This window comes from Bufo gargarizans, chromosome 6 (genome assembly GCF_014858855.1).
Source record: "Bufo gargarizans isolate SCDJY-AF-19 chromosome 6, ASM1485885v1, whole genome shotgun sequence".
Taxonomy (NCBI): Eukaryota; Metazoa; Chordata; class Amphibia; order Anura; family Bufonidae; genus Bufo; species Bufo gargarizans.
In genome coordinates this window covers 358,178,132-358,195,162 of record NC_058085.1, presented here as the reverse complement: position 1 = coordinate 358,195,162, position 17,031 = coordinate 358,178,132, and the positions used below count along the sequence as shown (strand labels likewise).

General features: G+C 45.0%; 1 protein-coding gene across 1 annotated transcript in view; it reads right to left on the bottom strand.

The window, feature by feature from the left end:
- Window positions 1-2,399: 2,399 nt before the first annotated feature.
- The window catches only part of BTAF1 (B-TFIID TATA-box binding protein associated factor 1), a 93,384-nt gene continuing 78,752 nt past the window's right edge, over window positions 2,400-17,031 (bottom strand). Inside the window, exons 26-38 of the mRNA XM_044296790.1 lie at window positions 16,378-16,530; window positions 16,055-16,176; window positions 15,801-15,968; window positions 13,447-13,524; window positions 12,992-13,121; window positions 12,143-12,284; window positions 11,686-11,816; window positions 11,164-11,289; window positions 10,896-11,048; window positions 5,145-5,356; window positions 4,846-5,005; window positions 3,700-3,870; window positions 2,400-3,527 (exon numbers count right to left, since the gene is read on the bottom strand). Coding sequence (XP_044152725.1) covers window positions 3,381-3,527; window positions 3,700-3,870; window positions 4,846-5,005; window positions 5,145-5,356; window positions 10,896-11,048; window positions 11,164-11,289; window positions 11,686-11,816; window positions 12,143-12,284; window positions 12,992-13,121; window positions 13,447-13,524; window positions 15,801-15,968; window positions 16,055-16,176; window positions 16,378-16,530 — 1,893 coding nt within the window. The 3' untranslated portion in view covers window positions 2,400-3,380. The remainder of the gene's footprint in view (window positions 3,528-3,699; window positions 3,871-4,845; window positions 5,006-5,144; window positions 5,357-10,895; window positions 11,049-11,163; window positions 11,290-11,685; window positions 11,817-12,142; window positions 12,285-12,991; window positions 13,122-13,446; window positions 13,525-15,800; window positions 15,969-16,054; window positions 16,177-16,377; window positions 16,531-17,031) is intronic.

The following is a 17,031-nucleotide window of genomic DNA, read 5'->3' as shown; positions in this document are numbered from 1 at the left end:
TTAAATATGCTCTCCTCTTTTACCTTGTTGATTCCCTTTATGTATTTAAAAGTTTCTATCATATCCCCTCTGTCTCGTCTTTCTTTCAAGCTATACATGTTAAAGGTCCTTTAATCTTTCCTGGTAAGTTTTATCCTGCAATCCATGTATCTCTGAACTCTCTCCAAAGTATCAATATCCTTCTGGAGCCATAAACTAAGTAAATAGAAGTGCCGCAGACTAGGTCTCCTTGCACTCTCCCTACAGACTCCTCACACTCTCCCTCTCCAACAGTCTTCTATTAATGGTTTTCAGCAACCCTGTCCCTAGCGCATGAGTACTTGTCACATCTCTCCCTCTGCTCAGTTCTCAGGACAATGGCGAACACCACATGGGATGAGGGTTTTATAGGGCTGTGACATCACAGGGGATTGGCTGGCTAAATGGCATTATGGGTGATCTTGTTTTCCCCGGCCTTTTTACTTTGTAACACGTGCAGCTCCCATTTTAGGAAAACCCAATTTGTTAACACTAAGCGCGAGGAAATTTGGATTTGTTTTGAACCGAAGTTTCCCTAAACTTTGGGCCAAATTTCACTTCGAATGCTTTGCTCAACACTTCTCAGAAGTATGCACAGTCATGCAGCACAGAAATTCAAGCTCCGCTGCACGCCCAATATATATATATATTTCTGTACAGTACACTTACAACTACAGTATATAGTCTTTCTGGTCTTGCGCCCCCACTCCTAACACAGGTCCTCAGCTTTCAACTCTTCATTGCAACTTGGTGACCTTCAGGACCGAGAGGCCTGTGTTTCATCACAGTCCTCTTCATGATAGATCCTCCTCCTCTCCTGCCTGCACTGATCACACAACTCTGTCTGGCGTGTTGAGAGAAGTGTGCAGATGCACACCTCCTCTTGATCGGGCAAAGCACTGTATAAATGCTGTTCTGGATAATTAAAGGCCCTTTGTCCGCATGATGAAACCTAGTAAACCAGGCATACTGCCTGATGGGGTAGATCATGCCGATCAAAAACTATACCCTTTTTTGTCTATTAAACTGCAGAGATAGCTGCATTTTTATTCATATGCAAATGAGTGAGATGGAGCACCAGGGAGCAGGGCTGAATCCTTGGAGCGCTGCTTTTGTAACACCCCAGGTAAACATTGAAAAGGACTGAATAAATGGGGCCGCAGCGCTTGTGCAAGCAAACAGCTGATCGGCAGGGATGCCAGGAGTCAGACCTCCACCAATCTGAAACTGATGACCTAGCCTGAGGATAGGACTTCAAGATTATAAAACCAGACATCCCCTTATAGCCAACCATGAGGCTTCTGAAAAGAAAAATAACCTAATGGGCTGACTGTACAGGCGCCAGAAAAAGAAAGTGGTGTAGGGATTTTTTTTAAAGTTTATTTCTTTATGACTGTACTGCAGAACTCTACCAGTCCACGCATGTAGCAGTGTTTTTTAAGGGGCTTTGAGTAGTTAAACGGGTTGTGCAGTAATTTATATTGATGATCCATTGCCAGGATAAGTCATCTATACCTGATTGGCGGGGGTCAGACATCCCTGCCGATCAGCTGTTTGAAGACAAGGTGGGGCTCCATGCGAGAGCCGTTTCCTCTACATTACACTCAATCAAGAGAATGTAGCGAGTACTTGTCATTACACTGCACTTCCGATATGAAGTGCAGTGTAACTGATCGGGAAACCCCCTCTAACAGCTGAAAGGTAGAGGTGGTCCCAGGTATCAGAGCCCCGATCAGATAATGATGACCTATCCTCAGGATAGGTCATCAATATAAATCACTGCACAAGCCCTTTAAATAAATCGATGTCATCCTCAAGCTAAGTCAGCATCTAAAGTAGCAACACAGCCAATTAACTGTTTGAAGAGGATGTGTTGCTTGGACAAGTGCTGCGCCTCTTGACAGCATACCAAGCACAGAAGAGTAAATGGCTGCAGAAAGGCTGTGTGCCCAGTGGTTGAATAAGCTCCTGCCAGTTACTACTATCTACTGGACTGCCGGAAGAGAGTACAGTGGCTCAGCAGTCTCCGTTAGCCCCATGGAGAATAAATGGAGTGGCAGCACACATGCTGGATCAATCAGATAAAGGATCGAGACCCCCCCCACAGATTATTAGCCTTAGGCTCCTTGCAGACGAGAGTTTCTCCCGCAGCGAGTTCGCATCGCAGCACCCGGACTGACCTCCCAGCACTGACGGGATTCACATAGCATTATATTGATTTATGATGCTATAAAACTTACAGTTCTGGAATGTACTGGATAACACGGCAGTGCTGGGAGCTGCGGGAGGAACGCTTGTCTGCAAGGGGCCTTTAAGTGTGTATAAGCAAACAGTAGAAAAAGCAAAAAAACATCATATGAAGACTGCTAACTAGATGAAAATAAAGACAAGTTAGTTTTTATTCTCAGTTTACATGGAATGATATTACAGCACGCCACGGATAAAACTTGTGACAGAACTCCATTTCCATTAGGTTTGCGTTCTCGCTTTTCTCTATATATTACATAGGGGAGGTAATTCTCTCTCTAGATGCATGACAAGCCACTCTCTCAGCAAACACTAATCCAGTCACTCACCGTATGAATAATATTAAAGGATGAGCATTATCAGCTGTATACAACATAAACTACATATACACAGGGTAAGAATCCTCCTTACACAGAGAAAAAATATATATATTTTTTTATATGCAAGGGACAGATCTACTAAAACAGGACAAGTACGTACGTCGGCCTCTTCTATTCTCCTAGATGTGATCAGAACATGTGCATAGCTCTAGAGAAACTCCAGAAAACCAAAAGTTCTCACCGAATTCAGACTCTTATTCCCAAAAAAAAAAAAAAAAAAAAAAAAAAAGAACCGCAGAGTATATGATAAATTTCATTAAAATGTACAACCTTAAAACAAAAGCCTATAAAGCCACATTCATGCCAGCAGCCGAGGGCATAAAACTCCATGTTTAAAATGTGGCTTGTGTTCACTGCCATAGATCTACTGAGTGCACCATAGCCATTTTATGAAGACCTCACACGGGGCTCTGTAAGGAGGGTAATAATCTAGCGACGACTGTGGGAGTCAAAGGTCAAATAAAAAAACTTCTCCATACAAAATATATGAGCATATTACATGCTGACGTCCACAGCTGTAATGCACCAATATAGGGTCAGACTCAAGCCTCTTGGTTGCATCTTTTAAGACTGCATAATTCAAACTGACACATTCTCTCCCATTTCTAGTCTCTGCAGATTCCTTCTCAAAACGAAGCAGCCGGGTAAAACACCGCCAATGCCCATTGTACCATCCCAGTCCTTGCTGAATATCAGCAACACAAAATCAATGGAGCAGCAGTCGCATTGGTGGCTTTACTTCAGAGAATGCATGAAGTTGTCAAGACTGAACTCCGTATCGTACTGCTCCTGATTCCACAGTTCTCCTAGGTTATCCAGGATCACCTTCATGGAGCTCTTCCCGCCAGTTTCTGATGTTTCCATCTTTTCACCCTTTCCACCCTAAGTAGTAAAAGGGATAATACATAACTAATCTTAAGGCAGCAAAAACTTCTAGAAAATTAAAACTCTAAACACCTTACCCGTCTGAAATTTAATGGCCTAACTCTACATGGATGCTTGCCGGGGTGGTCAGAGGTCTGCAGCAAATAAGAGTGCAATGATCTTTGCTCACCTTGTCAAGTGTAAACAGGTCCAGGAGCTGGTCGGTGCCCATACTCTGTAAGCTGGCATTTTCCTGGCTAATGACAGTATTTGCAATACTCATTTTGAATTTCTGCAGCCCCATAATCTTCTCCTCCAGAGTTCCCCTTGTAATAAGCCGATACACGTTTACTACACGTTTCTGAAACAAAGTGGAATAAGAAATTACAGCACATGGATGCAAATGTATCAGATGTCTGGTAGACTAACCGTAAAAATCTGACCCGTAAACTACTTTAACAATGTTTTGTTTGCATACTCAACCACTATATACATGGAGTCAAGCTCTGTTCACACTGAAGTCTGTATTTAGAGAATCAGAGACTAATAATTGAGGATACATCTGAAATATCCATTTCCACCCCATTAAGGGCTCATTCGCATGACCATATCTGTTATTGCAGACCACAAAACAGATACTGGCCGTGTGCGTTCTGCAGATCAGAGTGTCCTTCCCTATGAGAGAAACGCCTATTCTTGTCTGCAAAAACAGACAAGAATAAGAGATGTTCTATCTTTTTTGAGGCCGTGGAACGGACGTGCGGATGCGGACAGCACACTGTGTGGTGTCCGGATCTTTTGAAGCCCCATTGAAATTAGTCCGCATCCAATCCACAAAATTGCAGAACTGATGCGGACAGAAAAATACAGTTAAGTGAATGGGCCCCAACTTTTATTAGGGTCAAGTTTCCATTTGTTACATCAAAAAGCAACTGATGCCAGTGCAAACAGAGACCAAGAAATGTACCTGGTGATGGGACGCAATGATCTGCTCTAAATCTTAGATTTAACCCCTTTATAACCAATGAGACACAAGTCATTGGTTGCAAGACACAGTAGGACATAGGCTAGGTATCTAAGCCTGCTCCATACACATCAGATGTTGGCTGTGGTCAACAGCAGACAGCCGCCGCTGATAACCAAGATTGGAGAGAACATTGATCCTGGCTGTTTAACCACTTAGACAACGAGCTCATTAGCAATCATGACATCTAAGCCATTATACAATTACCTGATCAGTGATCGGATTCTTCCCTTGACAGCTCTGCACCCAGGAAATTCAGAATACAGGGCTATTCTAAACTACAGACAAATAACCAGGGCATTATGATCTTACCTGTCCAATACGATGCGCTCTGTCCATGGCCTGAAGATCTCTCATTGGATTCCAGTCATGTTCAACAAACACTACAGTGTCTGCGCCAGTCAGGTTGAGACCCAAGCCACCCACATGGGTAGTGAGCAGCAAGACATCTATAGAGGGGTCATTATTAAATCTAAGAAGAAATTTTAAAAAATTGCCAATGACCATTTGTCATAATATAAACAATGAAGAAATTCAGACTAAAAGTTTCACAAATTATTTAACTATATTCCAAAAGCAGTTGTGATATCCAACCTGGTCCTGTAACTTACCTGGAAACAATGGAATGTCTTTGACCTGCAGGTATACTACCATCCAGTCGTAAATATGTAACAGATGGCAAATGAGGCTTTAGAAGGTCATGCTCCACAATATCCAGCATGCTCTTCAGCTGACAGAAGATCAACACTCTGTGCTGGCCTACAACTGCCTCAGTGCCACTCTCCGGAGTGCTGGCATTACCAAGACCACAGTCCAACAGCAACTGCAGAAAAAGGGGGGGAAGAAACACACAATTTAAAGATCCCAGGACAAGGAGGTTCACTGTTACACTAAGGGCTCTTTCACACCTGCATTCTTGTCTTCCGGCATAGAGTTCCGTCGTCGGGGCTCTATGCCGGAAGAATCCTGATCAGGATTATCCTAATGCATTCTGAATGGAGTGAAATCCGTTCAGGATGTCTTCAGTTCCGGAACGGAACGTTTTTTGGCCGGAGAAAATACCGCAGCATTCTGCACTTTTTGCTCCGGCCAAAAATCCTGAAGACTTGCCGCAAGGCCGGATCCGGAATTAATGCCCATTGAAAGGCATTGATCCGGATCAGGCCTTAAGCTAAATGTCATTTCGGCGCAGACGTTTAGCTTTTTCTGAATGGTTACCATGGCTGTCGGGACGCTAAAGTCCTGGCAGCCATGGTAAAGTGTAGTGGGGAGCGGGGGAGCAGCATACTTACCGTACGTGTGGCTCCCGGGGCGCCCCAGGCGCATGGATGACGTGTTCGCATGGCACGTCATCCATGCGCATGGGGCGCTCTGACGTCATTCTGGAGCGCCCCGGGAGCCGCGCGGACTGTAAGTATACCGCTCCCCCTTACTACTATGGCAACCAGGACTTTAATAGCGTCCTGACTGCCATAGTAACACTGAAAGCATTTTGAAGACAGATCAGTCTTCAAATGCTTTCAGTACACTTGTGTTTTTCCGGATCCGGCGTGTACCTCCGGCAAGTGGAGTACACGCCGGATCCGGACAACGCAAGTGTGAAAGAGGCCTAAGGCCTTATGCACATGACTAGATGTATATTGCAGTCTGAAAACTGTATCCGTACAGATATCATCCGTGAATTTTTTGCCAGCTTATTGACTTCAAAGTGTCCGTGGACCTCATTTTGCAGATCAGAACATGTTCTATAAATTTGTGGAACTGACAAAGATGAGGACAACAAATGAGATTTTTGTATAACTTATCAGTAAAATCTCTTTCTCGCTCTTCATTGGGGGGGGGGGGGGGGGGGGGGGACACAGACCGTGGGTATAGCTATGTCCTCTAGGAGGCATGGACACTAGTAAAAGCTGTTAGCTCCTCCCCTGGAAGCTATACCCCCTCCAGCCTGGAGAGAGAGCTTCAGTTTGTGTGCAGTAGGAGAAGCAAGCCAACGAAATAACATGCCAAGAACCCAACTAGGTTCTAACCAGCAACAGTTGTGGCCGAACAACAATACTGGGTGGGTGTTGTGTCCCCCAATGAAAAGCGAGAAAGATTTTACTTGTAAGTTTTACAAAAATTTAGTTCTCGCCTATATTCATTGGGGGACACAGAAACCGTGGGACGTCCAAAAGCAGTCCACAGGGAGGGAAAAACCACAGACCCATGGAGCAAGCGCCCCTGCAGGCAACTAAGAAACTTTTGTGAATGTGTGTAAGGAGGACAGTAGCCACCTTGCACACCTTGCGGCCGAACCTTGAATCCTCCGAGCCCAAGAGCAACCACTGCTCTGGTGGTGGAGTGAGCCGTGACACCGAAGGGCAGAACCCTGCCCTGGATGCAGTATGCTTCAGCAATTGCAGACGTGCAATTACCACCCTGGAGGCCGCCAATCCCTTGCAAAAACCCTCCAGGATGACAAAAAAGGGAGTCCATATGCCGGAAGGAACTGGAGGCTTGCAAATAAATCTTTAGAGCCCTGACAACGTCAAATGGTGTAACTCAGTTTCCCTAGGGTGTGAAGGGGAGGGACACAGTGATGGAAGGACAATTTCTTCATTGAAATGGAAATCGGAGACCACCTTCGGGAGAAAAAAAAGGAACAGGCCGGAGAACCGCTTATCCCTGTGAAGAACCAGGAAGGTTCTCTGCAAGAGAGCGCCCCAACCCGGACAACAATCTGATGGATGTGATAGCCACAAGAAAAAAAACTACCTTCCAGGACAGGAGTCGGAGTGACATATCCCGCAATGGTTCAAGGGGAGAAGTCCGGAGCGTTGAAAGGACTAAGTTCAGATGCCAAGGCGGACGGTAGGGAGGAACCATATGTGCCGTTCCCTGAAGGAAGGTTAATATGGGCCCCAGGTGAGTCAGGACACTGGAAAAGGATTCACAGCGCCGAACCTGATCCAGCAAGGAACTAATGGCCAGACCAAAAACCCAGGACCGCAGGATCCACCCCTGCTAAAGGGAAGCGCTCCACGGAAACTGTAATTGGTCCACCGATGTCCCCAGAGCAGAAGAGGCTTGTGGGGAGACTGAGAAGCCGGCTGATAAACTAACGAGAAAAAAAAACAAAAAAAAACGCCTGAATGAGGCATGTCCAACCGCAAGCCAAGGAATCAATAAATTAGATAGGTAGAAGTAGAGATGATATTAGAATCACCGGTGGTGAGGAGTTCTGTCAGCGACCGGAAATGTCGACCAGACCAAGATAAGAGAAAAAACTCCTGCTTCGAAGAGGAAGAAGAATAGAAGGGGTGTTCTGTTCCAGGAACGAAACTCCAGCAACGGTGGCGAGTCATGACAGCACCCCCGCTCCGCCTGGCGTGGTGAGTCTTAGTCTAGCCACGGAATGTGCAGTGAAAAGGCATGACTACCATCGGACTGACATGGCAGTCATTAGTCAAGTCTTGAGAGGTAGTTGTAGATACGGGTAGTACACCCAGGACCAACGGGTAGGATTCACCTGTAATAGGAGCGATATGGAAAACGACAACCCAACAGTCGGTCGGGAACGAGACTGGAAAGAAAAAAAAACCACAGAACCAATACCCTGCATCAACGTAGATGAGGGGGAAGTAGTAACGTCGGAGCTACCAAGGCTTGCGGAGTGGCCGTGAACCCTGAGCCAGAGAAGCAAAAGAGGAGCAGGGGCGAAGCCCATTCCCCATCTGAGACTGGCACGACAGAAGTAGCCACCGGACGATAGTTGCGGTGCCATACTCCGCCTAAGGAGGAGGCCATGCAGCATACGCCACCGAATTAGACGTTAGAAGAATCAGTCACCCGGCGAAGGAGCCGTGCAGGAGGAGCCAGTATGTAATGGCTACTCCAGGAACCTTGTACTGTAGGAGCCGCAGCGTGCCCCGCCAGCACAAACTGAGGGGCAGAGTAGAGGAATCCGGTAGAAGACATGGTACCATACTGCCCCAGGAAAGGAGAGCTAACCTTAAACACTCCACCTGGGAAGGGCATTGAACAGGAACAACCGCAAAAGCCAGCCTCAGGGACGGGAATGCCCCACAGGAGCGACTAGTACCGGCGTAAAATCCGCACCAGCGGAGAACACGCTGAAAAAGCTAAACCAGAGAGCCAGCACAACCTCTTCCCACATCAGGAATGGTGGATAGAGAATATAGAGTCAGTGTAACACTCGACTTGCTGGAACGTAATCACAATATTATGTGCCATGGTGTACGCACTACATATTGTTGAAGACACATATTGAAACAGTGGAGGACCATGGAGATGGAGGGACGCTAGGACACATGAGTGACGCTGGGCAACTCCCTCAAGAGAGGTTGTCATATTCATGCCCCAAACCTGCACCGAAGGAAAAGGACGCAATGTGGAAACAGTCACAGTATCCACTGGTGGCACCAAAATACCATTAGAAGAGTACAGGGCACCAGCGTGTATCGATACTCACTACGCTCCACTTGTAGAAGACGCTAAGGCATCTCTAGCCGTGATGTAGTTTAAGTGCAGCATCCAAGATGTTCCCTATGGTAGTGGATCACTTGTGGAAGGGGCAATTATCCCACCAATAAAAGGGGATAATGGCTACGGCAAGCACTGCACTCAGTGGTAGTGCAAATACTCCACCATAAAGGGTGGCAATGCATTAATGCATCTATTCTAGCAGGAACTGAATCCAAATAGAGAGAATACGCCTCTTATGGAAAGGGCAAGGCATATGGAGAGTCCCATATCAATACCCCACCTAAGTAAGGTGGTAAGACATACAGTAAACACTGAACCAGGGCTAATGCAATAGCGCCACTTATGGAAAAGGCTAATGCATACAGTAAGTAGTCCCCAGTGGGAATGCAGTTCTACCACCTACAAAAGGGGGGGGGGGGCCTACTGCAGGCACTGAAACCGTTCTAGTGCGGTTAGACCCCAATGGAGGGAGGTAATATCCAAGGTAAGTACTGCATCCAGTAGTAGTGCAAATACTCCGCCTAAGGAAGAGGGAAATGCATACGACAAGTACTGCTGTCTACCTCGGACTCCATCTTGGAAAATCGCACCGGAATCACGGCAGAGACCAAACCATTGATCCCCCATTTGGACCGAACCTCTCCAGGGAGGGAGGGTGCGTCTGAGCGTGACAGGAAGTGTAGGGGTGTGGAGGTGACAGGAGGAGGAATATGTCCTGCTCTGGCCCGCTGTGTGCAGTCTTAACTCTCAGGAATCTTGCCCATGGCAGTCGCAGGCTCGCCGGTGGGAGTTATCAACCAAACTACCCAGGGGTGGAATGGGAACTTCTAGAGGTTCACTCACCGGATTGGGCAGGCGGTGCTTTATCAACCAAACGACCCCGGAGGGAGATTGGAAAGGTCCAGAGATCCACCAGTGGATTGCACAGGTGGAGAATACCAATCAAGCAACCCTGGAGGGTGGATTGGGAACTGAGAGGTCCTTCTCTGTCCTGTGCTAGGACACGGGCCCAGTCTGACACCGATAGGGCAGTCCTGCGGCGATGAGGCCTGAGGGGGCAGGACCCGAATGGACTTATTTTTTATGTGTTGATGAAAAACAGCGTCTGTTTGAAACACGTTGGAGGTAATTTTGGCACCTGTAGTCACTGGTGACTACTGAAGTGACGTCACTCGCTGCTCCTAGTGAGCGCAAAAACTGCTATACTCCTACCTGCTGCAGCATCACGCTGCCGGCCGGGGCGCGAGGCAGCACGCCACTAAAGCGGACTACATACAGACTTACATCCCGGACCCTGGCACCAGCGATCCCGGACTTCAGCGACACATCTGCGTCCAGCAGGAATCAACTAATGTACATACAGGTACACTGTCTGTATAGGAGATAGCTATACTGTTACTAACCTGTGTGCATTACGGTGGGTAGCATATCGCACAACCCCACCCCCGCTCACAGTACTAATTTCTAACTAAGCTCCAGAGCGCGGCATCGCTATTATAATACATTTAGAACTTCTGCCTAGTGTCAACGCCTCCTAAAGGACATAGCTATACCCACGGTTTCTGTGTCCCCCAATGAATCTGGGCGAGAAAAGAGGTCATCTGTGTGCCGTTTGCATCCGCAAGTCTGTTCTGCAAATACATACGATTAGTTCTACGTCCTCACTACCATATCTTTTCAGAAATCCAATTTGTAGAAATAATCAGTCATATCCTGGGTTGCAGTCCCATACATCCAAGTAGAAGTGGACCAGCAGTCACTTATTGATGCCGATAAATCAAGCAGCTTGTTTGTATAAGGCTGCTTAGCCGAAAAACAGTATGGCAATAAACTGAAAATCAAAGTGACTGCTGATCTTTTTCAGAAATACATACTTGCTTTAATGCAGACAGTTTGGGGGCATGATGAATATCCCGTAGAGTTGAGTTCTGAGTTGCTAGCTGATCTGAGACCTTCTTGTGTTCTGGATGCTGAGTGGTTAAAACCAACGCAGGGTGGTTGCATAGCTTCCGCAAATATTGCAGTGCCTAAAGAGACAAGATTATAGGATATAGTAACTCCAGGACATACAGAGCAAGCATGCGGCCTCCACAAGTTCTTCAAAATCTACAATGTGTAGCAGGAAAATTGGCACCTAATTACCTGAAAGACATGTCCTGTGGCTTTGAGCTTTGGCTTTTCACTCTCCTCTGTTAGTGATGACGATGAGACTGTTTCATCGACATCAGTCTTTGCACGAGACTTTGCAAAATCTTCATATAACTGAACCTGAGAAACAGAAACCCAATTTTAAGATGTTATAAAGTGTATTCTGGTATCGGCAAATAAGGTTATTCATTGTGTTATGAAGTTATATAAATTAAAATATATTTTCCAGGAAGAAACTGAGAAAGTTCATATCAGTTTCATATTCCATTCTTTTCTGTGAAAAGGACAGAATTATTTATTTATTTTTTTTTAAATTAAAAATCCTGTTGCATATTTGGCATCTGTTTGAGCCATTTCCATCTGAGACCCTTTAAGACTGGGGGAGAAAAAAAGACACCCACCCCATGTGAAAAAAAAAACCCAAAAAAGGCTCAAACGGGTCATTAGTTCTGAGAAGATTAACATTTCCACAAAATCTTATAAAAATGCTTGCGATGCAATTTTTTTTTTATTTACCTGCAAAGGACTCAAGGAACAGTAGTAATCTTGAATAATCTTTGGAGGAAGATCCTGCAATACATCCTCCTTCATCCTGCGGAGCAAAAATGGCAGCACTTGCCGGTGTAATGCCTCCATTGCAAGAACTCCTGTAGATACAAAGTGGGGAGATAAAACAGATGAAGTGCTCATGCACACAACTATGTTCAGTCCACATCCGATCTGCATTTTTATTTTTTTGCAGATTCAATTCAATGGGGCCACAATAGATGCATCTGCATGCCCGTTACGTGACCACACAAAAAATAATGTCTTATTCATGTCCGTTAGGACATTTGTAGGAGTTTGAAAAAAAATAAAAATTTGTGGCATGCACATGGCCAGGATCTAGGTTTTGCGAACTGCAAAACAGATACGGTCGTGTACATGAGGCCTAAACTGAAGTTTCACAAAACTAAGTGGGTGCATTTCTTACCAGCCTCCTGTTCACGAGAAGAACTTCGAGCATCTCTACTTGCTAAAATAGGTTTCCCATATCTTGCCGCAAACTGGCGTTCGGTGCCTAAAAAGCCAGGCATGAGGAAGTCAAACAATGACCAGAGCTCCAAAACGTTGTTCTGGGAGGGGAAAAAAAAAAAGCAACAGTGTGAACGATAGCAAGAAGTAGTTCTATGTCAAGGTCGCTGAAAATTGTCAAACTAAATGTGCGCCAAGAAAGCTTGCAGAAACACCAATCGATAGTGTGTATAAAGGTGTCATGTCAGGATGTTGGAGGTGATTAGCATCTTGGATCTCCACATGCCGATCCTTTGCTCTCGGGAGCAATAATCTGCTACCAGAGGCGTCTTACAGTAGTCAATTTCTCTCTCCCTACTGAACACGCGCACACTAAGCTCAGCATGCAATGTGGAGGGGGAATGGCTGTAATAACTGGTCTGAATGAACATTTGGCCACCAAGTTTATTGTCCAACCTTTAGGCTACCTGCACACATTGCGGATTACAAATGTTCTCGGTGCAGATTTTAGTATTACAGTACCAGCAACGCGAATGAGAAATTTTATGTACACTTTGCTTTTTTTTCCTCCATGGGGAACTGACCTGCTGCGTGAATTCAGATTTCCACAGCCTGTCAATCTTATATAGAGTGGTTTTCTCCATAAACATCAATGGGGTTGAAAACACAACAGTAAATCTGCACAAAAACTACAATATACAGTGATGATTTAGGTTTGTTTTATGTGGTTTTGGTGGGATTTTATTTGAATTTTCTGCAAACAAATTTGCACCCCAAGTAGGTAGCCTTCCTTAGACTTCACACAAACCTGAATTGGTGTCCCAGACAGAATAATACGATAATTTGCTGTTATCTGCTTCACCGCTTTTGACAATTTGGTCTTCCCATTCTTAATGACATGACCTTCATCCAGTATGCAGTAATTAAACTTCATGTTCCTGAAATAAAGCATTATATAGAGTTGAGGCTATAATATTATATTATATGTATTTAGATGTCACAACCACACTTCTATCGTACAGAAAAGATGACGCATGAGAATAGACAATTCCATTAGTACTATGCTCATACTGCACTGACAATAGGGTCAGGAAATCTAAATTCATAACAGTCTAGATACATCATACTTCAGCAGAATTCAAGTAATTTCAATCAGAAAATGAATGGAGCACAATTATAACAAGAAAATGGCAAGAAATGTAACCGCTAGAAATGAAGCAGCAGAACCACCAGTACAGGGGATTAACAATTGAGAAAACGTACCTGAAGAAGTCAATATCATTCCTAACAACATCGTAAGAAGCTACAATCAGATTGTGTCTCTTCACTTGGTGCTGTAACCTGTAAAATTGGAAAGATTACTAGGTATTTTAGGTAGCTTACACCAAGCCATTCATCCCACCACTCGGCGCCACGATTGTAAAGTAGTCCCAAATTTAACAGCATATTCATTTGGTACCAAAAGCAGAATTATGTTCCATTTCACATATTTCTAGAGGCCTGAGCTCTTATCAGTGCTCCAAAATCACAGATTATCTTCACATTTCAACATTTTGACCAATAAAATCCCATAAAGCCCGTCGCCACTAGGGGGAGCTTACTGCATACAGAGCTATTTGGTTACATGGGAGCTGTATAAAAAGGGCCCTTTACATGGGCCGAGATTCCTAAAGAAAATCGCTAATGAGTGTTCATAGGAATGCTAGTTGGCGATTATCTGGCATTGGAAAGGTGCCACTGATTACATGATGAATAGGCAAAACATTAATTTGTCAGGCAACTGTTTATGTAGGCACCTAAATCATTGTCAGCAGCAGATCGTGCTGTCTAAACATGCTCTGCTGCCGGCAAACAACCAGTGCGTATGGGGACGAGCGATGGCATATACACACATATATATATATATATATATATATATATATACACACACACACACACATACACATATGTATATGTATCTATATATCAAATGCAGTGGCCTTCACCGACGAGCAGGCAATTGTGGGAAAGGAACGGTTCCTTCCTGACAATCTCCTGCTGAATTGTCCTGTCTACAGGGACCTGAAGGGCCCTTTCACACAAGCGGATGCCGTGTGGGTAATCTGTTGCGTGAAAGACTGCCAAGCCCCGTTCTGGACAGCAGAAACACGGGGCATTAATATGATTACATGATTGCTAATGCCCTGTGCCTCTTTCACACAGCAGATTACCCGCACGGCATCCGCTCGTGTGAGAGAGCCCTAAGGCTTTTTACATTGGCTTCATTGTTTTACAGCAGCCATGATCTGATATTGAGCATCAAAATACACCAAGAACTCCCTTCCATTTAAGGCGATGATGCCCGCTTTCTTTTTATCCCCTTACTGGAAAGAATAGGAAAATTAGGCTATTCTTCCTAGCAAAAACAATGGAAACCTGGCAGAAATGTGAATAGAGTCTGGGTGGAGCCGGAATTTATTGTGTGTTTCAGACACTTTTTGCACCTTAATCAATGAGAAAACAAGCCAAAATCATAATAAAAAGAAGCCAATCTATAGGTGGTGTAGCATTGGACAAGAGCGTCCAAAAGATGCACCAAATGTATCATCCAGTAGGAGCCATTGTGATAAATCTGGCATCTTGAGACAGCCTACATCAGTGGTGGCGAACCTATGGCACGGGTGCCAGAGGCGGCACTCAGAGCCCTCTCTGTGGGCACCCGCACTCTGGAAAAAGTCTATGGTGTACCAAAATGCTTTAGATTTTTCCTGCCATTCATCAGTGCAGGGCACACTATGAATGGCAAGGGTGACACATTGAATGTAGGCAGGCTATTATAATAAATGATAAAGTACATGGAAGATATACTGTATTGGACTGTAGTATTCAGGTTAAATTGCCGTGTTGGCACTTTGTGATAAATAAGTGGGTTTTGAGTTGTAGTTTGGACACTCGATCTCTAAAAGGTTCACCATCACTGGTATAGGGTATAGACAAAGCAGAGGTGATGAGGCAGTGAGGGTGTACGGTATGTACAGAGCGGAGGTGATTGGACTGGGAGGGTGTACGGTATAGACAGAGCGGAGGTGATGGGACTGGGAGGGTGTACGGTATAGACAGAGCAGAGGTGATGGGACAGGGAGGGTATAGACAGATCAGAGGTGATGGGACAGGGAGGGTATAGACAGAGCAGAGGTGATGGGACAGGGAGGGTATAGACAGAGCAGAGGTGATGGGACAGGGAGGGGGTACGGTATATACAGAGCAGAGGTGATGAGACAGGGATGGCGAACCTATGGCACGGGTGCCAGAGGCAGCACTCAGACCCCTCTCTGTGGGCACCCACACCCTGGAAAACGTCTATGTTGTGCCAATATGCTTTAGACTTCTCCTGTCAGTCATCAGCGCAGGGCGCACCATGAACAGCACAGGCAGCGCACTGAATGTAGGCAGGCTAATATAGAGAAATGATAAAGTACATGGAAGATGTTGGCACTTTGCGATAAATAAGTGGGTTTATGTTGCAGTTTGGGCACTCTGACGGTAAAAGGTTCGCCATCACTGGCCTACATGGTACAAATACTAGACAGGTTAGTATAGTCTTTTCTGCTACCTTGAAAAAGTGTACAATTACTTGCCTGGCTCGCTCTGTCGGAGGGCCTGTGTAATGCAATGGGTTGAGATACTCTTTAGAGCAGAACTTTCCTACTTCATCCACCCAGTGCCCAGTTAAGGTTGGAGGACATACGACCAGTGAAGGGAGCGGTATACAGTCTGCAGACTTACTCCTGCTATACTCCCGAGATCTGTATTGTATGGAGCAAGAATTAAAACCACACAGCCACAGCAAATTAAGTTATAATAGGAGAAGATTTTTAAAATGTATTTTTACCTAAGGCAATGGTCCCCTGCAAGAATACATATGGACTGCAACGTCTTCCCCAGGCCCATATCATCACACAGGATCCCGTGCAGTTTGTATTTGTTCAGGAAGGCTAGCCAATTTACACCATCCTGCAGGAAACAAAAAGAAATTGACCAAATCAGCTGCTATTCTAGTGTTTTTACTGTAATAGCACCATAAAGATAGGAAAAGGATGTGAAACGCTACCAGGTGTGCAAGAAACCCAACAGAAGCATGCCAGGGTGCTTAATAAACCATACATTTAGGTGGGTGGCACCCCTCAGGCAGATTAAAAGTGTTTGGCTTATTACCTGCTGATATTTCCTCAGTTCAGCTTTTATTGGAACAGGAATTGTATAATTTTCCAATTTCGTTCCGTCTAGCAGCTGTTCCAAGAAGCTGCGCTCCCTGGCTTTTAGTTTAATTAGCTCCTCTGACATATTGGGAGGATCTGAGATTCCAGCCTAGAAATGAAAACCAAGGTGATCCAAGAGTAATGGCAACTTAAGAGAAAGACATAAACCTTGGGATAACAATCCAACATTTACAAGAAAAGCGAGTGAAGCACAAGTACTTACAGAAACAATACATAATATATGTAACGCCAGCCTTGTAACTGCTGGTGGATGGGAACAGAGGCTGGCACCTTCAGGATCAATGCATGTTCAACCAGACAGACATACTGCTGGCTCGCAGAAGTTGAACCTGTCTCCTGACTGACTGATCAGGAATTTCAGGATGCCAGACTTAAAGGGGCAGTCTAGGCTTTTAATACTGATGACCTATCCTCAGGATAATAAATGAAGAAAGGTAACGGCAGCATCTCCAGTGAATTCTTTATTGGACGGACTTCACAGAAAGTGTACCATAAAAACAGACCGCAACGTTTCGGCTACATCATAGCCTTTGTCAAGCCTTTGTTGGCTATGATGCAGCCGAAACGTTGCTGTCTGTTTTTATGGTAC